At 40.1% G+C, this 25,389-nt stretch overlaps 3 protein-coding genes across 13 annotated transcripts in view; 2 read left to right on the plus strand and 1 right to left on the minus strand.

Moving 5' to 3' along the window:
* The window catches only part of LOC147838311 (uncharacterized), a 441,300-nt gene that overhangs the window by 205,959 nt on the left and 209,952 nt on the right, over positions 1-25,389 (plus strand). The gene's annotated exons all lie outside the window — the stretch shown is intronic.
* Positions 31-16,567, plus strand: eps8l3a (EPS8 signaling adaptor L3a). 4 transcript variants are annotated; one of them, XR_015521478.1, is made up of 21 exons: positions 31-160; positions 2,942-3,026; positions 3,110-3,180; positions 3,962-4,026; positions 5,187-5,345; positions 5,418-5,567; positions 7,213-7,286; positions 7,590-7,696; positions 8,022-8,206; positions 8,456-9,308; positions 9,458-9,769; positions 9,927-10,996; positions 11,468-11,542; positions 11,638-11,783; positions 11,900-12,080; positions 14,026-14,063; positions 14,209-14,299; positions 14,468-14,575; positions 14,646-14,731; positions 16,022-16,154; positions 16,252-16,567. XR_015521478.1 is itself a non-coding variant. In XM_087303433.1 (20 exons), the coding sequence occupies exons 6-20, from the start codon at positions 5,544-5,546 to the stop codon at positions 16,279-16,281; spliced, it is 1,458 nt and encodes a 485-aa protein (XP_087159559.1). In that variant the 5' UTR covers positions 31-160; positions 2,942-3,026; positions 3,110-3,180; positions 3,962-4,126; positions 5,165-5,345; positions 5,418-5,543; the 3' UTR covers positions 16,282-16,567. The 4 variants fall into 4 exon arrangements, 2 of the variants coding, with proteins under 2 accessions (XP_087159559.1, XP_087159558.1); XR_015521477.1 differs by lacking the exon at positions 9,458-9,769 and having other exon boundaries at positions 8,456-8,561; positions 10,923-10,996; positions 11,900-13,384; positions 13,467-14,063; XM_087303433.1 differs by lacking the exon at positions 9,458-9,769 and having other exon boundaries at positions 3,962-4,126; positions 5,165-5,345; positions 8,456-8,561; positions 10,923-10,996.
* ampd2a (adenosine monophosphate deaminase 2a) overlaps positions 16,398-25,389 on the minus strand; it is a 45,182-nt gene continuing 36,190 nt past the window's right edge. For all 8 annotated transcript variants that reach the window (XM_087303392.1, XM_087303390.1, XM_087303393.1 and 5 more), the window contains 5 exons: positions 24,759-24,922; positions 24,563-24,683; positions 22,917-23,090; positions 22,001-22,111; positions 16,398-19,160 (listed from right to left, as the gene is read on the minus strand). In XM_087303392.1, coding sequence (XP_087159518.1) covers positions 18,948-19,160; positions 22,001-22,111; positions 22,917-23,090; positions 24,563-24,683; positions 24,759-24,922 — 783 coding nt within the window. In that variant the 3' untranslated portion in view covers positions 16,398-18,947. The remainder of the gene's footprint in view (positions 19,161-22,000; positions 22,112-22,916; positions 23,091-24,562; positions 24,684-24,758; positions 24,923-25,389) is intronic.

Here is a 25,389-nt window from a genome sequence, read left to right on the forward strand (position 1 = left end):
TGCCTGAGCTCCTCCTTCAAGACTGTGATCAGATCAGACTTTGCTCCTGCAGTGTGTGGGAGCGGCTGCTGCTGTTCCTCTGCTTCAGAATGAGCGAAAACCCTGAAAACACACTCTGAGGATCTCAAACTACACACACACACAGTTCAGGAATACCGCGGTAAGTCTTTCAACACTTAGACCAGTGACCAGAACTGCTAAAATCAGAAAATGAGCCAAATCAGAAGAGTGTGTGTCTGAGATGTCGAGGATCAGGAATAGATGCTAGCTCTACTGTAGTCGATTTATTACCGTTCGTTTTCCTTCTTTAATTTAACGTTAAATCTTTGAATCTGTTCATTTGTGTGTGTGTGATTGTGTGGTTTTGTCCTGTGCTTCAGTCATGTTCCCCTGCTTTATGAGCTCATAAACCTGCGCAGATCTTTAACTGTGATCGCTGAACTTTAACTCAGCCGCTGTTGGCTTTTTCTGAGAAAACCAAACACTTCGTAATTGTTACGCAAATACTATGGTATCGATAGTAAAAATATGATCTGGGACAACGTCAAGGGGGCTTCATATAGCTTATTTATGTGGTAATTATTTCAATTTTACACCATGCCATAGTACAAGTTGTAAAATACAGTAGGCCTAATTGTGTTATCGTGATTAATAGTGTTGTACTTCTGCCAAAATACCATGGTATTACTGTAAAACTACTTCAAAATGCCACTATATGTTTTAAAGTACCCAGCAATCATGACACTTTTCCCACAATGTTTTAAAAGTTTTTGGTTCTCATTCATTTTTGTTAATTTTTTTTTTTTAATGACCAAAAAAGATGTTCGACAAACGTTATTTTCTTGTTATTTTTGTAACCATACAATAACATTCACTGAAAATTGCAGGGTAATAATTTAAATAACCAATAAAAATTGTTCGCTCGTGGTTATTTTTAGGTTAATGTTTTATATTACTAACTGTAAACTGTGATGCATTCATTTAAAAATGGCTAATATTGACAGATATAATGATAAATAGAGCATGTGATTCTAAAATATTAGCCAATATATGTTAAATAATGACTTGTATATATCGGTAATCAGACGCATCAGAGCATCGGAATGGGGAAGAAAGGGAATTTAAGTGACTTTGAATGTGGCATGGTTGTTGCTGCCAGACGGGCTGCTCTGAGTATTTCAGAAACTGCTGATCTACTGGGATTTTCACGCACAACCACCTCTAGGCTTTACAGAGAATGCTCCGACAAAGAGGAAACATCCAGTGAGCGGCAGTTCTGTGGGCGCAAATGCCTTGTTGATGGTCAGAGGAGAATGGCCAGACTGGCTCCTGCTGATAGAAAGGCAACAGTAACTCAAATAAGCAACCGAGCTCTGCAGAAGAGCATCTCTGAACACACAACACGGCCAACCTTGAGGCGGATGGGCTACAGCAGCAGAAGAGCACACCGGGTGCCGCTCCTGTCAGCTAAGAACAGGAAACTGAGGCTACAATTCACACAGACTCACCAAAACTGGACAATAGAAGATTGGAGAAACGTTGCTGCTCTGAGTCTCCATTTCTGCTGACACATTCAGATGCTCGACTCACAATTTGGCCTCAACAGCATGAAAGCATGGATCATCCTGCCTTGTATCAGCGGCTCAGGCTGGTGGTGGTGGTGTAATGGTGTGGGGGAGATTTTCTTGGCACACTTTGGGTCGATTAGTACCATTTGCATCAACTGTGTGATGCTATCCTGTCAATATGGAGCAAAATCTCTGAGAAATATTTCCAGTATCTTGTTGAATCTCTGCCACGAAGGATTAACCCCCATTTCACACATAAATTCAAGGGCTGTGAAGTTGGGGCTGACGCTAAAGTGGCACCTACGAATCCACAATGCAGTTCGGCAATGCCTGACGTCACCTATTCAAAGTGAATGGGAAGCATTGACTGACGCCTCGTGAATGGGGCCGTAAGGCAGTTCAGAAGGTAAAAGAGGGTCCAACCTGGTACTAGTAAGGTGTACCTAATAAAGTGGCCAGTGAGTGTATATATCAGGTTAATGTAAATTTACAGGGGGGGGGGACGTGTTTTATAGCATTTAAAAATAAAATAAAGTAATGTATTTAACCTATATTGCCCTCAAAGATGCACAAAAAACACTTGAGTTATCAAAGTTTGTACATTCTGTAATGTATTTTTATGAAATTGTATCTCCCGCTAGCATTTGGAAAAGTCTGTATGCTATGATTCTGTATTGAATGTGTTGTCAGAGGTCAATAAAAAATTAAATAGGGTATTTATATCAAACATACTAGCAACATATTAAATGTTTTTACATCTTGACGATGTAAAAACCTGCAAGTAAAATCTAAAACAGATTAGCAATATGCCAAAAACATGCTAACAGCATGTTAAACATGTTAGCAACTTTATGAAAACATACTATGAGCTCCGCAATTATCGACATATTAAATTATTTGCAGCTTGCCCAAACATGCTAACAGTGCTACGTATGCTAACAACTGTCTTATCTATTTATTTTTAGGTGTAAACTTGTATCTATTACCTGCTGAAAAATCTAGCTTAAACCAGCCTAGGTTGGTTGGCTGGTTTTAGCTCGTTGACCAGGCTGGTTTTAGAGGGGTTTTGGCCATTTCCAGGCTGGTCTTAGCTGGTCAGGCTGGGAGATGACCAGCTAAAACCAGCTAACCAGGATGGTCAAGCTGGTTTTGGATGGTTTTAGCTGGTCACTTTCCAGCCTGACCAGCTAAGACCAAAACCCCTCTAAAACCAGGCTGGTTGACCAGCTAAAACCAGCCAACCATCCTAGGCTGGTTTAAGCTGGATTTTTCAGCATGGTTGACTTTAAACTGTAAGAACTTTGCCTTAAAACTTCTAAACTGTGCAGACCAGAGTTTCTCAAGCAAAAATCAAATGTTTTTCCTTCTTTAAGCGGAGTTTTGAGGTGCTGAAGTGATGCTGCGGGATTCGAGTCCGTTCGGCTGGTCCGGCGGTTACGCTGAATCACTCCGCTCCAGGTGAGATTCGAATCTGAATCGTGTGTGGTAAACAACTCTTATGATTCATTTCTCAGACATGTGCGTGCGTGTGTGTTCTGCAGTGTAACAGCAGCGGATGAGTCGTCTTCAGATGTGTTGGATTTATCCAGACCCAGCGCTAAATCCATTTACCGTGAGTATTGATCATGTGACGTCACCGAGCTGATCATTAACATTTTGCCTGATTCAGTCAGTGACTCAACCTTTATATAACTCTCAACTATTTATAGTGCACGACCTCTCCCTTTGTTTGGATAACCGGGTTAGTTATAGTTCTTTAATAGAAACTAAAAGGAAGTTAAACACCGGCAGATTGAAGCTTTGATGGTGGTTTATTATTGGGTTTGTCAAGGGTTTTTGTGTCCATGTTATTATTTTTATTTAACATTGAATTATATCTAAATTATATATGTTTTCTGTAGATTTAAATTGCATATAAACATTTATTTTCAATTATTTGTAATATATAAATATATTTAATATATAAATATATCAAATATATATTAATATCAAATATATATATATATAATATATATAAATATATCAAATATATATATATATAATATATAAATATATCAAATATATATTTAATATATAAATATATAAAATATATTTTATTACATAAATAAAATATATTTGATTTAGCATGCAGTGTGTTTGTTTGTGTGTGTGTGTATAAGTTTGATAATTGTTTTAATGTAATATTTAGCTGTAACATGCATCATATAACACAATATTTGAGTACATTAATATTTAAATACAAACAAATTTATTTGGTGTTTTAATTGTTAAGTAGTGCGTTTGTTAACCCTTTCATTATTGTTTGTTTGTAATTGTGTGACCGTGTAAGATGACTTTGAGTACATGTATTATATAGTGTGTTCAGTGATTTTGTGTCTGTGTGTTTCCTGTAGATCAGAGGAAGGAATATGCAGAGTCTGTGAACAGGCAGATGCATCAGTTCCAGCACCGCGTGGAGGTAAAGATCCTCATCAATCTCAGACACATGATCACTGGCTCTCTAGCTGCGTTTAATTTGCTTAACGCTAGCAATATTTCCTTAGTGATGATTTAAAAATGTGTTGTGAAATGACAGTTTTCATTAAACAACGTTATGCTACCAGGGCTTTACGTTAACTTTTTTTGATCACCAGCCACTGTGGCTAGTAGATATCCAACATTACTAGCCACTTGCCATTCTCACTAGCCACAATTTTGTTGTTTGGAAAATTTATTTTATATAAATAAATGTGACTTTGACATGCTAAAATGACTTGATTTAGATGTTGTGTTGTCCCAAATCAGCAGTTACTACACACAAATGGTTGGTTAATCTCATATTAAAGAAATGTTATTGTAAAGGATGATAATTAAACTAGATTAAGAAAAATAACTGTAAGCAAAAGAAAGCAGGTAAAATACCACGAGTGATAGTGAACGGATGATCACGTGCCTGAGAGTAAGTAAAACGAAAGCAGTGACTGCTGCTGTTGCTTACAAATATATATATTTTTTCAATCTTGAGCTCTGGAAAGCAGCAGGACTGTGGGTACACGAGCATCGTTTTTTGTCTAGTCTTTTTCAAAAAGAACTGAACGCAAGTGAACGGGAGCGTGTGCGCTTTAAAGTCGCGCACAGGTGAGTAATCATCCTCTCATACGGTATTCACCTGCTTTGTCTCGCGCGAACACAGTTGTTTTCAGTCGTGCTGTTTCTTGATTCTAAGATCACATTTGCACGCATATTGGGCCATCCTTATTGTCGAGTCGAACCCTGCTTTAAGAAAAACTACATTGTAAAAATTATTTCCAACCTGCCAAAGTGGCTAGTGGGAGCGGCTGTCTAACCCGCCAAAGCTGAAATCTACCCGCATTTGGCGGGTTGGCGGGTGTTAATGTAAAGCCCTGTATGCTACTAAAACTCATCATCTTTAGATAATTCATTCCAAAAGCATGCTAATAAATGTTAGATCTACCTATAATGCTAGCTATTTTCTCATACCTATGAAGACGTATGCTCATCATTTGTTCTATTGTTATTGCGACTGCATTCCCATTAGGTGCATTTTAAGTTGGGAATTAAAATGTGCGCAGTTTTAACATGTAATGAAAATGTAGCTTCTCTTTCTGTTCTCCTCAGCATCTGTTCACCTGTGAGCTGGACGGTCAGCAGCTCTGCGATGTGGATGACTGTCTGGAGCGGCTGAAGTATCTGGATGCCACAGGTCGGGTTTGGGGTCAGGATGTCATTCTGGAGGTGCAGGATGCAGCGCTGCGACTCGCCGACATTGAGACCAGGGTCTGTCTCTGCTCAGTATAACCACTGTATGAGGAGAGACAGGAGCTCACAGTGTTGGTGTTTCTGTTTCAGGAGGTGCTGGAGTCCTGGCCGCTGAGCTGCGTTCTGGAGCTGAAGGCCGTTCTGGATGAAAGCGTTTACGACTCGCTGCTGACCGTCTCAGTGCAGGAACGAGGCAGTCGAACCGTCAGCGTCTTCATGTTCCAGAGCGAAACTCTCAGGGTGAGCTCGCAATCACTTGGTGACCGATATTTAGCCTTCTGTCATCAACCGATATCAGCCGATATACTTTGCATTTGGAATTATCTGCATCTGTTATCAACCGATATCAGCTATATTCTTTACATTTTTAACTATAAACATCTGTTATCAACCAGTATCAGCTGATATACTTGGCATTTTTAATTATTAAAATTTGTTACTAACCGATATCAGCCGATACACTTGGCAATTTTAATTATCGTCATCTGTTATGAATCAATGTCAGCCGATATACTTACCATTTTTTATTATCAACAGCCGATATACTTGGCATTTTTAATTATTGACATTTGTTATTAGCGATGTCAGCCCATATACTTGGCATTTTTACTTGGCATTTTTAGCTATCGGCATCTGTTATCAACGGATGTAGACTGATATACCTGCCATTTTTAATTTTCGGCATCTGTTATTAACCAATATAAGTTACCAGTCTTGGCATTTTAATTAGTAACATCTATTATCAACAGATTTCAGCCAATATTCTTGCCAGTATTTTATTTTTTTTATCGACATCTGTTATAAACCGATGTCAACCAATATACTTGGTTATTTTAATTATCAACATCCGTTATCAACCGATATCAGCTAATAACCTTGTCATTTTTAATTAACAACATCTATTATCAATGGATGTCAGCCAATATTCTTGGCTTTTTCTTAAATTATCAGCATCTGTTATTAACCAATGTCAGCCGATATACCTGACATTTTAAATTATTGACATCTGTTGTCAACCGATATTAGCTAATAATCTTGGCATTTTTAATTAATAACATCTATTATCAAAGGATGTCAGCCAATATTCTTGGTATTTTTTTAAATGATCACCATCTGTTATCAACCAATGTCCACCAATATACTTGGTATTTTTAATTATCGACAGCTGATATTCTTGCTCTTTTAAATGATTGACATTTGTTATTAACCAATGTCAGCTGATATACTTGACATTTTAAATTATCGACATCTGTTATTAACCGATATCAGCTAATATCCGTGACATTTTTAATAATCGCCATCAACCGATGTCAGATAATATACTTGCTATTCTTAATTATTGACATTTGTTTTTAACCCTTGTTAGCCGATATACTTAGCATCTATATTAATCGGCATCTGTTATCGATCAATATAGCATCTTTTATCAACCAATATCAGGCGATATTTAGAGATTATATTTATCTCCACCTGTAATCAATCAATATCAGCCAGTGTATTTGGCAATTTTAATTTTAACTCTGTCATCCGACATCGGCCCAGCCGATATTCTTTGCATTTGTGTTGATCAATCTTTGTTATCAACTGGTGTCAGCATTTTTAATTATCGACATCTGTTATCAGCTGATAAACATTTTTGTAAATGATCTTGACCGATATTTCAACCGATATCGGTCAATATATCAATCACATCAACTATTCATCAATATACTTGTTGATATTTGGAATTTGTGTGTTAGTTTAGCTTTTAAATTTTGCCATTGACTGGAATATCGGCTGATATTTATAATACCAAATGCTCAATTAGTCACTATTCATGACTCCGATTGGTCAAATTTCACAATGTGTCAGATAATGAGCTGTTTTTTTTTCGTGTGTTTTTCAGGCAGATTATCTGAAGAAGGACCTCCAGCGGCTCCTGCAGAACAGCAGAGATGACCCCAGACAGAGTAACAGCAGGTTAGCAGATCAACAATGGGATCAAATTCCCAGCAAGTATTGCAGTCGGGAATAGAAAAATATTGCGCGTCTTCTGGTACCTGGTATGTTCTCTTGGTACACGATGTTTCTTATTCTGCATTTAGTTTTTGCTTTTGCACGTCATTATTTTGAGCACAATGTCAATATTTTGATTTACGCACAGTATTTTTCTATCCAAGACCACAATACTTTAGGCTTGAATTTAATTCCATAATCAGCGGTTCAGTTTAACCGCTCAGTAATGACCTGTGAGTGTAACTCTGATGTCATGTGATGGTGCAGTAAAGCCGCTGTAGGAAACATCACGCAGAAAAACTCCAGACGAGCATCTCCTCCACCAGAGCTGATCCTCCAGAGACCTGCTGAACGCTGGGCCGCGCCAGACTATGGTGAGAAGATGCTGTTTCTGTTTAATATTACTCCAAAATATTTAATTTTATTGCTTATATTTGTTCTATTAAATTTGTATTGTTTTGAAATTGTGAACTCAAAATGTAACGTAGGCTAGTGCAGTATACTATACATGTATTATAGGTTAAGTAAAGTTGGTATTAACCCAAATAAATAAATAACTAATTAATAAACAAATAGATTGAGACATTCAAAATCACGCTGAACTAGGTCCAGACCATTACAGAAGTCAACAAAAGCTTAAACATTGACCATTGCATTGTTTTGCTTGTATTTAAATGGCTTGTCTGTTGTTGTGTCCAGATGACAGTCCAGTCGCGACTCCACCCACTTCCAGAAACAACTCCACCCATACTAAAGTAGTGGCCCCACCTCCTCAAACAAAAACTCCACCTCACAAACAGACCACACCCCCTCGTACAGAAGAACCGCCCGTCAGAGAGGCCCCGCCCCCTCAGAAGCCATATACGGAGCGTGAGAGGAACGTGGTGAGTGTTTGACAGTTCAGTTAATAATATCCATAATTAACATCAATCAATAATTGGTGCGAGTTTTCGTTAATGTAAATGCTTTTTGACCAACGATTTTACTGTTAGTGTTCGTTATTGTTGACTCAAATAACCTTGATTTAAACATTCAAGTGTGGATGTGAAATGAAGATGCTCATTCCTCTGCAGGACACAATCTTCATAGTGAAAAGTGCTGTAGAAATAAAGATGAGTTGAATTGAATTGCAGGATATCCTGAATCACCTTATTAACGACATCGAAGCGTTCGTTGGCAGACTGACGGCTGTGGCACCAAAGATGGACAAGAAGAAGAAGAAGCAGAAAAAGCAGAAAGGTGAGGTTTTCATTAGCTGTGCTTCCAAACAAATGTGAACGAGATTTATGCGCACAACTGAAGTATTGTATAAAGCATTAGTAGATGAAGCGGTGTTCCAGGTCAACGGGAAACAAAAGAGAACTAGAAAAGCAAAGTTCTTAGACAAACTCTATGGTGGCTTGAGAAAACCTAGTCTAATTGTTTAAAGTAGTTTTAAAGTTTAAATATCTGAAGTAGTTTTTAAGAAGATTAAAACGGTTAGCATAGAAAGATAACTACATATGTGTACATATGTACACATGTTTCTAGTATGGATTAGTATGTTTCTAGTATAAAATGGTATGTCGTTAGTATGTTTCTAGTATGATTAGTATGTTTCTAGTATGGATTGGTATGCTGTTAGTATGTTTATAGTATGATTAGTATGTTTCTAGTATGATTAGTATGTTTCTAGTATGATTAGTATGTTTCTAGTATGGATTGGTATGCTGTTAGTATGTTTCTAGTATGATTAGTATGTTTCTAGTATGGATTGGTATGCTGTTAGTATGTTTCTAGTATGATTAGTATGTTTCTAGTATGGATTGGTATGCTGTTAGTATGTTTCTAGTATGATTAGTATGTTTCTAGTATGGATTGGTATGCTGTTAGTATGTTTCTAGAATGATTAGTATGTTTCTTGTATGATTAGTTTGTTTCTAGTATAGATTGGTGTGCCATTAGTATGTTTCTAGTATAGATTGGTGTGCCATTAGTATGTTTCTAGTATAGATTGGTGTGCCATTAGTATGTTTCTAGTATAGATTGGTGTGCCATTAGTATGTTTCTAGTATAGATTGGTGTGCCATTAGTATGTTTCTATTATGGAAAGGTATGCCGTTAGTATGTTTCTAGTATGATTAGTATGTTTCTAGTATGGATTGGTATGCTGTTAGTATGTTTCTAGTATGATTAGTATGTTTCTAGTATGGATTGGTATGCTGTTAGTATGTTTCTAGTATGATAAGTATGTTTCTAGTATCGATTGGTGTGCCATTAGTATGTTTCTAGTATGGATAGTATGTTTCTAGTATAGATTGGTGTGTCATTAGTATGTTTCTAGTATGGATTGGTATGCTGTTAGTATGTTTCTAGTATGATAAGTATGTTTCTAGTATCGATTGGTGTGCCATTAGTATGTTTCTAGTATGGATAGTATGTTTCTAGTATAGATTGGTGTGCCATTAGTATGTTTCTAGTATGGATTGGTATGCCGTTAGTATGTTTCTAGTATGATTAGTATGTTTCTAGTATGGATTGGTATGCCGTTAGTATGTTTCTAGTATGATTAGTATGTTTCTAGTATGGATTGGTATGCCGTTAGTATGTTTCTAGTATGATTAGTATGTTTCTAGTATGGATTGGTATGCCGTTAGTATGTTTCTAGTATGATTAGTATGTTTCTAGTATGGATTGGTATGCCGTTAGTATGTTTCTAGTATGATTAGTATGTTTCTAGTATGGATTGATATGCTGTTAGTATGTTTCTAGTATGATTAGTATGTTTCTAGTATGGATTGGTATGCCGTCAGTTTGTTTCTAGTATGATTAGTATGTTTCTAGTAAAGATTTGTATGTTGTTAGTATGTTTCTAGTATGATTAGTATGTTTCTGGTATAGATTGGTATGTTGTTAGTATGTTTCTAGTATAGATTGGTATGCCGTCAGTTTGTTTCTAGTATAGATTAGTATGTTTCTAGTATAGATTTGTATGTCGTTTATGTTTCTAGTATGATTAGTATGTTTCCAGTATGGATATTGTCAGTATAGATTGGTATGTTATCAGTATGTCCAATGTAAATGCAATGGCAAGTTTTTACAATGGTAGTCTATAGGACAGTTGCCATGGTGGAGTACGTCGTTGCTAGGGTGTGGCTAGTAAGTTGAAAGGTCATCAGTGATTGGCAGATTGATGGCTGAGTTAAATGAGCCCAACCTTAAGTCTGTACGACAGTCTGGCGCAAAGTTATAAGGTCACAAAGTTTGGTCCAATGTTAAGTCAATGGGACTTTTTTTAAATTGTCCAGTTCAGTTTTCAGAATAGCGTAAGTCGGATCAGTTGAAAAAGATATAGCAACACGGTTCAGACCAGTTTGGAGGTCTGGAGTAAGTTTGGTTTTTGTAGCTTGAACGGTTTAGGAGGAGATGCGTATTGAAATTATTCGCCAAATGCTCCTATAAATAGGTGGGTGGAGACAAGGCTAGTGCGACACGTCTCCTCTGTCTGTTCTGTCATTAACCATTTCTATTCTTTGTTATTTCTATTCTGGTTTATGTAAAGCGCTGTGAATCAGCACTGTGTATGAAATGTGCAAATAAACATGGCGTGTGTTTCTGTAGCTGTGAAGGGAATGCCGTCAGATGAAGAGTTCACCGTCTGTCTGAGGAAGATCAAGATGGCCTTCAACCTGCTGGTGCCGCACATACTGCTCTTCTGTAGATTAGCTCAGACCCTCCAGAGTTTCACTGCTCCACGATTGCTGAACTCAACTCAGAAAGAAGCAAACGTGGCTAAATAATGCGGAGCTCGCAAATCTGTCTTTAATTGCTGCAGATTTCCTGCATATTCTGCTCAGTCAGGACACTGTTCACATTCCCACTGCATCACAGAGTTTTACACTCAATAACAGTGTCATATCTCAAATAAATATAACGTAATTTGCATTATGTCGACAGATCAAGGGTTTCTGAGGTCCAGTAAAGGAATAATGAATTAAAATGAGTAAAGCCTGGCCATTTAACCCGTCATTTTAGTCACAGAAATCAGATTTATTTTTGTTGTGAAATCCTGGAGGGCCTGAAAGTGAGCTATATAATGATTAACATTATAAAACATGTACTAAATGAAGAAATGCTCCAACTGACGACCCATCTGTGTTGATCAGGGCAAACTCCAGGGGAAGATAGACAACCCCAGCGCTGCTGAACTCACACACTGCCTGTTCTCCATACTGGAGCTGGTGAGAGATGCCTGCCTGCCTTACAGATCTGAGTGCAGTCTTTATCTGTCTTTAAATCTATTTGTGTGTGTGTGTGTGTGTGTGTGTGTGTGTAGGTGGTGTATCACTGTAACGAAGATCTTCCTCCATCAATCGTGGCTCCTCTCTTCGAGCCGGAGTGTGTGGTGTTTCTGAGTGAGGAGGCCACACCGGAGGAAGATCATCTGTGGCAGTCACTGGGAGACGCCTGGAACATCCCAAGGTACAAAACACTTACACACACACACACACACATATCAAAACACAAACTCTCTCAGATCAGCTGTGTAATGTTTCTGATTTTCCGTGTGTGTGTGTGTGTGTGTGTGTGTGATGCAGCACTAAGTGGCCGGAGGATGATGATGATATTCCCACATTCACGCCGGTGTTTGATGATGGTTGGGAGCCGCCGGCTATCAGGAACCCCGAGCCCACATATAAACAAATCAGCAAGCAGGAGCCTGCATATAAATCAATCAGCAAAGAAGACACGCCACGAACATCTGTGGCTCGACAGATGGTATAAACACACACCTCACCACGCCGTTACAGCAAACATACATGCCAAACATGCGGCATTAGGCCAAACACAAACTGTTCCGGTAAACATGTGCACCGTTACAGCTAACAAGAGTCGTTATGGCAAACACACGAGCAGTTACGACAAACATATGTATCGTTATGGCAAACACACAAGTGGTTATGGCAAACACACGTGTCGTTACGGCAAACACACAAGCAGTTATGACAAACACACAAGCAATTACGACAAACACACATGTCGCTACGGCAAACACACAATTGGTTATGACAAACACACAATCGGTTACGGCAAACACGTGTCACCACGGCAAACACACATGCCGTTACGGCAAACAAACAAGCAGTTACGACAAACACACAAGCAGTTACGACAAACACACAAGCAGTTATGACAAACACACAAGCAGTTACGACAAACACACAAGCAGTTACGACAAACACACAAGCAGTTACGACAAACACACAAGCAGTTACGACAAACACACAAGCAGTTACGACAAACACACAAGCAGTTATGACAAACACACAAGCAGTTACGACAAACACACAAGCAGTTACGACAAACACACAAGCAGTTACGACAAACACACAAGCAGTTACGACAAACACACAAGCAGTTACGACAAACACACAAGCAGTTATGACAAACACACAAGCAGTTACGACAAACACACAAGCAGTTACGACAAACACACAAGCAGTTATGACAAACACACATGCCGTTATGGCAAACACACAAGCAGTTACGACAAACACACAAGCAGTTACGACAAACACACAAGCAGTTACGACAAACACATGTATCGTTATGGCAAACACACAATTGGTTATGACAAACACACAAGCAATTAAGACAAACACACATGTTGTTACGGCAAACACACAAGCAGTTACGACAAACACATGTATCGTTATGGCAAACACACGTGTCGTTACGGCAAACACAATTGGTTATGATAAACACACAAGCGGTTACGGCAAATACACAAGCAATTACGACAAACACACATGTCGTTACGGCAATCACAATTGGTTATGACAAACACACAAGCGGTTACGGCAAACACGCGTCGCCACAGCAAACACACATACCGTTACGGCAAACACACAAGCAGTTATGACAAACACACAAGCAGTTATGACAAACACATGTATCGTTATGGCAAACACACAATTGATTATGACAAACACACAAGTGGTTCGGCAAACACATGTGTCGCTACGGCAAACACACAAGCAATTACGACAAACACACAAGCAGTTATGACAAACACACAAGCAGTTACGACAAACACACAAGCAGTTACGACAAACACACGTGTCGTTACGGCAAACACACAATTGGTTATGACAAACACACAAGCGGTTACGACAAACACATGTGTTGTTATGGCAAACACACAAGCCTTTATGGCAAACACACAAGCAGTTACGGCAAACACACAAGCGGTTGCAACAAACACAGGTGTCGTTACGGCAAACACACACATCGTTACGTCAAACACAAGTAATTAACGGCAAACACACAAATTGGTTACGACAAACACACGCATCATTACGGCAAACACACATGTTGTTATGGCAAACACAAGCGGTTACGACAAACACACGCATCATTACGGCAAACACACATGTTGTTATGGCAAACACAAGCGGTTACGACAAACACACGCATCATTACGGCAAACACACGTGTCATTATGGCAAAACACAAGCGGTTATAGCAAACAGACAAGTCGTTACAGTAAGCACAAGCAATGTTATGGTAAATCATGTATGGCAAAACACGTGTAATGTTACAGCAAAACACATATTCCATTACGGCAAACACATGTAATGTTACGGCAAACACACATGCAAACTTACATGGCAAACATGTGTAACACACACTATTCAGATGCTTGTCTGTTTGTCTGTTTCAGAGCCGTACAGCAGAGCCGGAGCTTGAGCCAGAGCAGAGGTACAGACATCAGTGCATAAGCTCTGTATAAGTTCAGTCACATCAACAGGTTTCCATCTCATCTGTGTGTGTGTGTGTGTGTGTGTGTGTGTGTGTGTGTGTGTGTGTGTGTGTGTGTGTGTGTATGTGTGTGTGTGTGTTGCAGTGAGCTGCCGGCGAGTTTCATGCGAGCCATATTTGATTTCTCAGCTCGTAACGACAGAGAGCTTTCCATCACTAAAGGAGAAGAGCTGCAGGTCAGAAACACTGAGAGTTTGAGGACACACAGAGCACAGGACTGCTGCCTTACTATGAGCTTCATTTCATATACACACATTTAATAAGTGTTTTACTGTATTAAATACATTACCCCTATGCAGAGTCCTCAGAAACCACCAATACCAATATATGTGTGTGTGTTGTAGTTGCTGGACATGTCGAAGAAGTGGTGGAAGGTGAAGAATCAGAGAGGGCAGATCGGCTTCGTCCCCAATAACATGCTTCAGCAGCAGAATCAGGAGGAGGAGAAAGAGGTGTGTGTGTCTGACGCTCTCGACATCTACAGTCACAACTACAGCACAAACTAACACTCACCATCCACAGGAAGCTCCGTCTGCTCCTGCGCTCAACAGGAAGTCCAGGCCGGAGGAGGTGCGGGCATGGCTGGAGCACAAGGGGTTCAGTAAAATGTGAGTTCACACTTGTGCTTACACTGCACACTAGGTAGTTTACTAATCTGAGCATACCTGTATGTTCTGCACGCTAATAAGTGCACTAATCTGAGCATACTTGTATATACGGCACACTAAGTAGTGCACTAATCTAAGCATACCTGGATATACTGCATATCGAGTTGTTCACTAAACTGAGCATGCCTGTATGTACTGCACACTAAGTAGTTTACTAATCTGAGCATACCTGTATGTTCTGAGTATCTGAGTATACCTAGATTTATACTGAATACTAAGTAGTACACTAATCTGAGCATACTTGTATGTACGGCACACTAAGTAGTGCACTAATCTAAGCATACCTGGATGTACTGCACAGTGCACACTAAGTAGTTCACTAATATGAGCATGCTGGATGTACTGCACACTATGAAGTGCACTAATCTAAGCACACCTGGATATACTGCATATCGAGTTGTTCACTAATCTGAGCATGCCTGTATGTACTGCACACTAAGTAGTTTACTAATCTGAGCATACCTGTATGTTCTGCACGCTAATACGTGCACTAATCTGAGTATACCTAGATTTATACTGCATACTAAGTAGTACACTAATCTGAGCATACTTGTATGTACGGCACACTAAGTAGTGCACTAATCTAAGCATACCTGGATGTACTGCACAGTGCACACTAAGTAGTTCACTAATATGAGCATGCTGGATGTACTGCACACTATGAAGTGCACTAATCTAAGCACACCTGGATATACTGCATATCGAGTTGTTCACTAATCTGAGCATGCCTGTATGTACTGCACACTAAGTAGTTTACTAATCTGAGCATACCTGTATGTTCTGCACGCTAATACGTGCACTAATCTGAGTATACCTAGATTTATACTGCATACTAAGTAGTACACTAATCTGAGCATACTTGTATGTACGGCACACTAAGTAGTGCACTAATCTAAGCATACCTGGATGTACTGCACAGTGCACACTAAGTAGTTCACTAATATGAGCATGCTGGATGTACTGCACACTATGAAGTGCACTAATCTAAGCACACCTGGATATACTGCATATCGAGTTGTTCACTAATCTGAGCATGCCTGTATGTACTGCACACTAAGTAGTTTACTAATCTGAGCATACCTGTATGTTCTGCACGCTAATACGTGCACAAAAATGAGTATACCTAGATATATACTGCATACTAAGTAATGCACTAATCTGAAATGCCTGAAAGTGCTGTACACTAAGTAGTGCACTAAACTGAGCGTTCTCTCTATGTGTGTGTGTCAGTACGGTTCGCTGTCTAGGGGGCGTCAGCGGCTCGATGTTGTTGGGAATGACACGCGACGAACTCAAAACGATCTGTCCTGAAGAAGGCGGACGTGTTTTCTACCAGCTGCAGAACATCAAGTCTGCGCTCGCGGTGGGCGTTACTACATTCACACTTAAAAACAAACGATAAAACCATGACGATAAAATGATGAATTACTTGTACTGATGGTTGTGTTTCCTCTCTCCAGATGGCCAGTGAAGTGAGACCGATGATTTGAACTACGTCAACACATCGCTAACAGATGACAATGAAAAAACGATGCGGACTTCGTTATATTTATTTGTATTTTAACGCTGATGTTGATACCAAAAAACTGCACAGAGACTCAGGAGATTGAACACGCATGCTTTATTGAAATCAACACTCGTCTGGACAGACTCATTCGTCATTCTCGCCAAAAATAGATTCGTACTGTTATTTGCGAGCATTGGCTTGCTAGCGTGTTGTACGTCATGCTTTGCTCTTGGTTAATGTGCTAATTTCTATAAATCATGCTATTCCGAGCTCACGTCTGCTGTGATTCTTTAGTCTTTGTGATCATAATATTGTGCGAAGATTAACAGTCAGTTTAACGTTCCGCTAAAACTAGCGAACACATGCTGGCTCTGAAATGCGAACTAATAATAAACAATAAAATTTATCTAATGTGCGTAAATTAATGATATGTAGATGTGTAGACTGCAAAAATGGGAGTTTTAACAGGATCAGGCTCAACAGCGCCTCCCGCAGGACTGGAGGACATTAAAGAAATGCTTTTCAGATACATCAGAGAACGCAAATCCTTCGAAATAAGAGAAAATTGAGTAAATAATTGAACGAGAAACTAATAGACGTGTTCACAGTGAGCTGTAATAACGAACGAAAACGTAGAAATTAAAACGAAAAATAAAACTAGCTTAAAAATGTGCCATCACAGAGCTAAACTTCGTAATTTATTGATATTAATATAACCATGTGCAACATTTTTTATACTGACGTGTATATTGTTTTTAACATTATGTATAGTAACTGATATAATTATGCTCTTTATTTATATTTTATTTGAAACTTATATACTATTTTAAACTATACAATTTATATTTATTTAGATTCAGGGTGTCATTTGTTTTTTTTTATTTTTATTTTTTACGCCTCAAAGTAAACCTTCAAAATAAGTCTCTAAAAGGCACGTGAGGGGTGTGAGGTCTCGCGGAGGTATAACGTTATTTGCGCGCACACTTGTAGTATAATACTGATGCATAGCTAAAACATCTCTAAACATGCAGCGACATGAGATGAATCTGGCTTTGGTCCTTCTAGAAGGTGCTGATTGGACGGATAAATGTGTGGGCGGGGCCACGGCATTACATTAGAATGTGGGCAGAGTCATTATTTTGGATGAGCCAGTGGGCGGAAACAAAGTTTCAAATGAGAATGTGGGAGAGCTCTTCCAATGAGCTAGTGGGCGGAGTCATAACTTCAAATGAGAATGTAGGTGGAGTCTTATATTCCGATGAGCCAGTGGGCGGAGTCACCGATTCAAACTAGCAATGTTGACCAGGATTGTGTGGACGGGGTCAAGGCTCATTTCTTGCATGCTGATTGGACGGAAGAGTTTGTGGGTAGGCTGTGGTTCGTCTTAACTGTTTGGGTGGGGTCTTGTCTCAATAACAGCACACTAATTGGATGTGTGAGCATGTGGGTGGAGTCAAAACTCGATTATAGTGTGTGGGCTGGGTCATGGTTAACCTGTAGTGTGCTGACTGGATAGGGAAGCATGTGGAGGGGGTTGAGGCTTGTCTTTGGTGTGTGGGTGGAGTCATAGCTCGTGTGCTGATTGGACATGCGAGGATGTGGGTGGAGTCAGTGTGGAGCTCAATTGTAGTGTGCTAATTAGATAGTGGAGCATGTGGGTGGGGTCTTGTCTTGACTAGTGTATGGGTGGAGTCTTAGCTCTTTTCTAGTTCGCTGATTGGATATAGGAGCATGTGGGCGGGGTTGAGGCTTTTCTTCAGTCTGTGGGTGGAGTCAGAGCTCAATTGCAGTGTGCTGATTTGAAAGGGGAGCATGTGTGCAGTGTCAAGGCTTCTCTTTAGTGTGTGGGTGGAGTCATAGCTTAATTGCAGTGTGCTGATTGGATATATGAGGATGTGGGCGGAGTCAATGTTCATCTCTAGTCTGTGTGGAGTCGGCTCAATTGCAGTGTGCTGATTGGATAGTGTAGGATGTGGGTGGAGTCTAGTATTCACTAGTGTATGGATTGAGCCATAGCTCATTTCCAGTGAGCTGATTGGAAGGAATAGCATGTGGGCGGGGTTGAAACTTGTCTAGCAGGTGGGATGGGTTATGGCTTATTCACAGCTTGCTGATTGGGCAAGTGAGTATGTGGGTGGAGTTGAGTTTTTCTGTAGCATGTGGGTAGGGTCATGGCTATCTGCATGGGCGGAGTCATTGCTCATTTGCAGTGTGCTAAGTAGACAGGTAAACTTGGGTGGGTCTAGTTGTGATTAGTGTATGGGTGGAGTCATAGTTAATTTGCAGTGCATCAATTGGATGGGGAAGCATGTGGGCGGGGTTGAAACTTGAGTGTCCAGCAAGAGTTGAGTTTTTGTGTAAGGTGGGCGGGGTCATTGCTCATCTGCACTATGCTGATTGGACAAGCTAACATATAGGCGGGGTCAAGGCTTGTCTCTGGTGTGTGGGTGGAGTCATTGCTCATCTGCAGTGTACTAATAAGACTGGTAAGCATGTGGGTGTGGTCATGCTAATCTGCAGAATGCTGACTAAACAAGTTAAGCATTTGGGCGGGGTCATGGCTCTTCTAGATTGTGCTGATAGGACAGGAAAGCATGTGGGCGGGGCTAAGGCTCATCTCTAATGTAAAGGCGGAGTCACTGTTCGTCTCTAGCGTATTGATTGGGCGGATGTGAAGCACAGCGTCTCCTCCTCGATGCTGTCCAGTTCTTGCGTCCGGACGGCCTGTATGATGAGGTGCAGCTCTTCACACATGGTCTCGTATCGATACGCCACGCGGATGTCCGGGACGTTTGTGCGTCGGATGTCGTTACTGATCGGCCCTTCTTTGGTGTAATCAGGACCCAGCCAATGACTCTTAGACTAAGACAGACACAGATAAAACAAGAGGGGAAAGAATGAGCTCGTCTTCAAAGGTTAATTGGAACGCATTCATTACAGGGTTTCCCCAACACGCCAAGCTCAAATCACTGACTCAAAAAGCTGAACTTACATGAGTTATACTGAATAACAGGCAGCTGTGGTGTTGAGCAGTGCTGTTGCTGGATTTAATGCAGAACCAAGCGAATAGCTCAAACGCAGCTTTCTTTTAAATTGATTTTAATTGTTTTATTTTTGAATTGCTGCAGATTTCTATATATATTGAACAACAGATACACTTTACAGTAAGGTTTCATTAGTTAATGTATGTACTATGAACAATACTTGTGCAGGATTAATTAATTATATTTCAACCTTTACTAATGCATTAACATCCAAATTAATGCTTTTTAACGTTAGTCAGTGTTGCTAGATGCACGATAATTATCGCATTTGTACAGTAGTTTCGACCTCTGTGCGATGTACAATCAATAATGAGAAAAATCGTATAATGTACCATAATTTCAGGATTTTATGGCATTTAAAATGAATTTCATGGTTATCTCAGGGCTTCTATATTTATTGATCTAGCTGCATCGTTTCTGCACTGTCTGTGAGGAGAACGTGGAGTGAGGCACATCTTATGTTACATCTTCTCAGCCAATCAACGTGGAGAATGGCTCAGAAGTTAACATTCCTCCCGCACATGGCCATGCTTAAAGCTGCGGTCACATTAGAGTTTGAGCTTGCGAAATTCTGTCGTACGGCTCTGTGAAAAGGGGCGGGATTAAACAAGATGATTAGACATTAAAAAAGCGAGCGATTGCTCCATATTTTAAATTTCTGTTCAGAGAGGTCATGTTTTGATTCTCGATTGGTCTCACGTAGTAAAGTGATGCGATTTCACAGGTTAGAGTTCACCAAGCTTCAACTTTGCACCGCAGAAACCTGACGCATGACCCTGCATTTCCGGCCTGACGAATGGAAGTCTATGGGAGGAAAAGCCCAGTGTGACTGCAGCTGAAGTCAGTCGTTTTCAGCTTGAGGTCGATTGTTTAAGCAATAAAGTTTAGCAAATGTTGTGCTGAAAAGGAAGGTGAGAAGGACAAGGGAGTTTCCCCAAGATGTTCTTGTTATTTTCTATTCAAATGCGTCATGTGAGCGTGTTTTTCAAAAGTTAATCTCATCAAAACAAAGCCATGAATTGACTCAACATCTGGCAGCACGCAGGTATCCGATGACAGCGACTCCGAGGTGGAGGTTAAACCTTCCCACTAAGGTATGCCTGTTTTTTTATGAATTGTGGTCATTTTCATGTTGTGTCAAAACGCTATTTGTCTGGATAACAGCTGTACACTCTCCATTTCACTCGTGTACGATAATTTTCCCCCAAATTCGATCATTTTGAGGTTGTGGTATGATACTTTGACATTTGCAATCTGGAAACACTGATATTAGTTGAGTGCACACTAACAATGAGCGACTGTATTTTCATTAACTAACATGAACAAATACTGTAATAAATGCACTGTTCATTGTTTGTCCATGTTAGTAAATGCATTAATAATGGAGCCTTATGGTATTGTAAAGTGTTACCAAATGACATTACACTGGCATATAGGTGGTGCTCATCCGGTGTGCGATAGATACCTCAGGAAAAACACCACGCTATTTGTGTGACACACTAAAAAATTTGAATTTCATTCATTCATTCATTTTCCTTTCAGCTTAGTCCCTTTATTAATCTGTGGTCGCCACAGCGGAATGAACCGCCAACTTATCCATGCTATTATTTTATGCAGCGGATGCCCTTCCAGCTGCAACCCATCTCTGGGAAACATCCACACACACTCATTCACACTCATACACTACGGACAATTTAGCCTACCCAATTCACCTGTACTGCATGTGTTTGGACTGTGGGGGAAACCGGAGCACCTGAAGGAAACGATCACAGGGAGAACATGCAAACTCCAGACACAGAAACGGCAACTGGCTTGAACCAGCGACCTATTTGCTGTGAGGCGACAGCACTACTTATTGCGCCATTGTGTCGCCAATTTGAAATTTTATCATGATTTTTCTTTATTTTTGATCATTTGAGTGGTTTATGTAATCAAACATGCTGTGGGTGGGCTTTATATGATTGCGAGGTGAGCATTTCCTGTTTCTCTCAGTGTTCCCTTCTCAATATATGAAAACACATTCAGATAATGCACAGTGATGACAGATTGACAGATATTCCCTGACTTTCAATGTGTGGAATAAGTGAAGTTATTTATAAACTAATTTCAAGAGGATCACGTTCTTATGATTGACCACAGCTAGTCCTGCATTAGCTGATACATGATCCTCCAATCAGAACATTCTAAGTCACGGTCATCTTCGCCTTGAATCCCCCCTGCCTGCTCTATTCTTCCCTCTTTTTTTTGGTATGCACGGTTGCCTCACAACAAGAACGCCACTGGTTCTCATCCTTACCGGGCCAGTCGACGTTTACACGTTCTCCCCATGCTCGTGTGGGTTCCCCCCGGCGTCCCAAGACATGCGTCATAAGTAAATTGACTAAACTAAACTGGCACCATAGTCAAGTTCCTAGCCAGCGGTGTTTTCCCAGATAAAGCAATTAGTCTTTAGCCAGGAATACGCAGGAGAGTTTTCCAGAACTCCCCTCTCGCCCTGCAAACAGGAGGGAGCCCCGGGCTCGAGGATCTTATGAGCTCAGAGCTCTCTCCTGGGAAAGCATGCCAAACAATCTAATAATTAATCATCATGTCAAGAACTCTGTAGTTGTTATTAATAATGAGTGCGTTTATTAGTGTGTGTGTGTGTGTGTGTGTTACCTTGTGTGAGAATCCGCTCATTAACACACTGTTTCTGGCCAGTTCACACATGTCACAGGAGCTCAGCTTCCAGACCTGAGTGGCGATACTGTACTCCTCCATCAGCGGCTCCTGAAACACACACACACACACACACACACACACACACACACACACACACACACACAACACAAATCAGACATATTAATTTAATAATAATAATAATTTCTTACATTTATACATCTCACTTTTCAGGACACTCAAAGCACTTTCAATATTTTGTTGGGATCTCCTCATCCAGCACCAGTGTGCAGCATCCACCTGCATGACAACAGCGGCCATACTGCACCAGACCACACACCAGCTGATTGGTGGAGAGGACACAGAGTGATGAAGCCTATTATAATATGAGGATGGTTAGGAGGCCATGATGGTAAGAGGCCGGTGAGCAGATTTGGCCAGGATGCTCTAGGACAGAGGTTTAACGTCTCATCTGAAAGACGGCGCTCACTGAGCAGTATAGAGTCCCCTTCACTATACTGGGGAATAAGGACCCACACACAATGCAAGTTTAGCGCCCCCTGCTGGCCTCACGTTTTACAACTAACTACCACTCAACTAGTAAAATACTGAATGCAACCCCAAACCATGATATTTCTTTCACCAAACTTGACTGATTTCTATGAGAATCTTGGCTCCATGCGGGTTCCAGTAGGTCTTCTGCAGTATTGGTGATGCTCTTAGGCTCTCAGGTGTTGTACACAATAAAGCAAGACACTTAAGTGCTTACTGTAATGTTGTCACTGTTACAGTGTTAGAGCAGAGCAGGTCAGTATGGTGATAATACCGAATATGGTGATTAATTAATTACCTTAAGAAACTCTGATACCGACAGAGGTCTAGCAGAAACAGCCGTAGCTCTCGCGGTGTGTTTTACCTTAGTGAAGTGGAACTGCAGCGGGTCATCGGTGGACAGCGACACCATCAGGCCGCGGGATAGATATTCGGGCAGCGGGTTACGATGATAACTCAGGAACAGACTGTTGTTGCTGAGAGGAGACATGGCGATTCCCACCTGAGCCAGATAGTACAGATACTGCAGCACCGGAGCCTGCAACACACACACAGGTACTCAACAATGGTTAATGATTCACTTCTGTGTGTTTGATAGGGAAGATAAATACTGAAGCTAATGATCTCTAAATGAGTGACTCTTTTTAGCGAATCAAATACATGGAGAGTGAATAATGTTTTCTTTCAGACAATTTAATGACTCTTATGAACTGATTCTTTTTACTGAATCAAATACAGTGAATAATGCAGTCTGCTTAATGAACAAATGACTCTTATGAAATGATACTTTTAAGTGAATCAAATGTATAGTGACTATTATAGACTCCTATAAACCAATGCAATGACTCCAGTGTAGTCTGGCTGGTAATCAAATGACTCTTGTGAACTGATTCTTTTACAGAATCAAATGAAAACAGCGAATAATGTATTCTGAGTGATTAAGTGACTCTTATGAACTGATTCTTATGAGTTGAACATATCCAGAGTGACTAATCTAGTCCGGTTGATAATCACATGACTCTTATGAGCTGATTATTTTTACTGAATCAAATTCAGTGAACAATGCAATCTGCTTAATGAACAAATGATTCTTATGAAACAATACTTTTTAATGAATCAAATGCATACATAATGACTACTGTAGTACTAAACTGATTTGTTTGAATCAAATGCATACTGAATGAATGATGAAGTCTACCTGGTAATCAAATGACTCTAACAAACTGGTTCTTTTTAGAGAATCAAATGCAAACAATGAATAATGTACGTGGGCTGATTAAATGTACTTGATCTTATGAACTGATTCTTATTAGTGAGTGTGAACTGATTCTTTTTAGAGAATAAAATGCAAACAGTAATGGTTAAAAGACTTCTATGAACTGATTCTTATTATTGAGTCAAATGCATACAGAGTGACTAATCTGGTCTGGTTGATGATCAAATGACTCATATGAACTGGTTCTTTTAGAGAATCAAATGTAAACAGTGAATAAAATACACTGGCTGATGATTAAATGACTCTTATAAATCATTTCTTTTTAGTTTATTGGACGCATACAGAGTAACTAGTCTAGTCTTGTTGATGATCAAATGACTCATATGAACTGATTCTTTTTATGAAACAAAATACAAACAGTGATTAATGTACTCTAGCTGATGATTAAGACTTATGAACCAACTCTAGTGAAACGAATGCATACTGAGTGACTAATGGAGTCTGGTTGATAATCAAACAACTCTTATGAACTGATTCTTTTAAGAGAATCAAATGTAAAGAGTGAATAAAATACACTGGCTGATGATTAAAAGACCAATGTACCAATTTGTTTTAGTGAATTGAAAGAGTACAGAGTGACTAATGTAGCCTAGCTGATAATCAAATGACTCATATAAACTGATTCATATCAAGACGCATATAACACAGGCAGTACAGCATTTCCTAAACATGACTCTTTTGAACCGATTCTTTTAGTGAATCACTGTGTTCTGATTCTCCTAGTGTCCACGTACCTTCCTGAGCAGCAGTCCGTGTGAGATGTTTTCTGACAGCATGAATCCAGACACGAGGTGATGAATAGGCCCCGCCTCCCCGCAGTGAGGTCGCAGAACGAAGGTATGGAAGCCCCGCCTCCTGCTCAGAGAAAGCGTCATGTGACTCAAGAGTGACTGGCGGACAGATTCAAGTTCTCACTAAGGCATTTAGTACCTGCGCAGGTGGTTGAGGACGGTCATGTTAGCATACATGTAGTAGAGATAGTACGAGTACGGCGGGTTATCGTCGTCACACCAGCGCGCCGGAGACGGACTGTCCAGGTTGAAGATGTGATGCTCCGGTTTGGACTCATCGTCAACGCTGTCGAAACCCACCACCTGAACAACGAAAACGTCATCACTTCAGTGGACTTCAGGACTTCAGATGTACAGGTAAAACAAATGTAACGTAAAACAAACAGGTTAAACAAACGTAGGCTAGTGTTTAACGGCAGATGGCGCTCTAGGCTTGTGTTTAACGGCAGATAGTGCTCTAGGCTAGTGTTTAACGGCAGATGGTGCTCTAGGCTTGTGTTTAACAGCAGATAGTGCTCTAGGCTAGTGTTTAACGGCAGATGGCGCTCTAGGCTAGTGTTTAACTGCAGATGGCGCTCTAGGCTAGTGTTTAACGGCAGATGGTGCTCTAGGCTAGTGTTTAACGGCAGATGGCGCTCTAGGCTAGTGTTTAACTGCAGATGGCGCTCTAGGCTAGTGTTTAACGGCAGATGGTGCTCTAGGCTAGTGTTTAACTGCAAATGGCGCTCTAGGCTAGTGTTTAACGGCAGATGGTGCTCTAGGCTAGTGTT

The sequence above is a fragment of the Danio rerio genome, chromosome 22, assembly GCF_052040795.2.
Source record: "Danio rerio strain M-AB ecotype USA chromosome 22, GRCz13ab, whole genome shotgun sequence".
Taxonomy (NCBI): Eukaryota; Metazoa; Chordata; class Actinopteri; order Cypriniformes; family Danionidae; genus Danio; species Danio rerio.

What these genes read in the sequence shown, in the direction of transcription:
- eps8l3a (XM_087303432.1), top strand. Translation starts at nt 2,965, where the DNA reads ATGCTGCGGGATTCGAGTCCGTTCGGCTGGTCCGGCGGTTACGCTGAA. An exon ending in TGTTCTCCATACTGGAGCTG is followed by an intron (nt 11,543 to 11,637) that starts GTGAGAGATGCC and finishes GTGTGTGTGTAG; the next exon opens with GTGGTGTATCACTGTAACGA. An exon ending in CATCTGTGGCTCGACAGATG is followed by an intron (nt 12,081 to 14,025) that starts GTATAAACACAC and finishes TGTCTGTTTCAG; the next exon opens with AGCCGTACAGCAGAGCCGGA.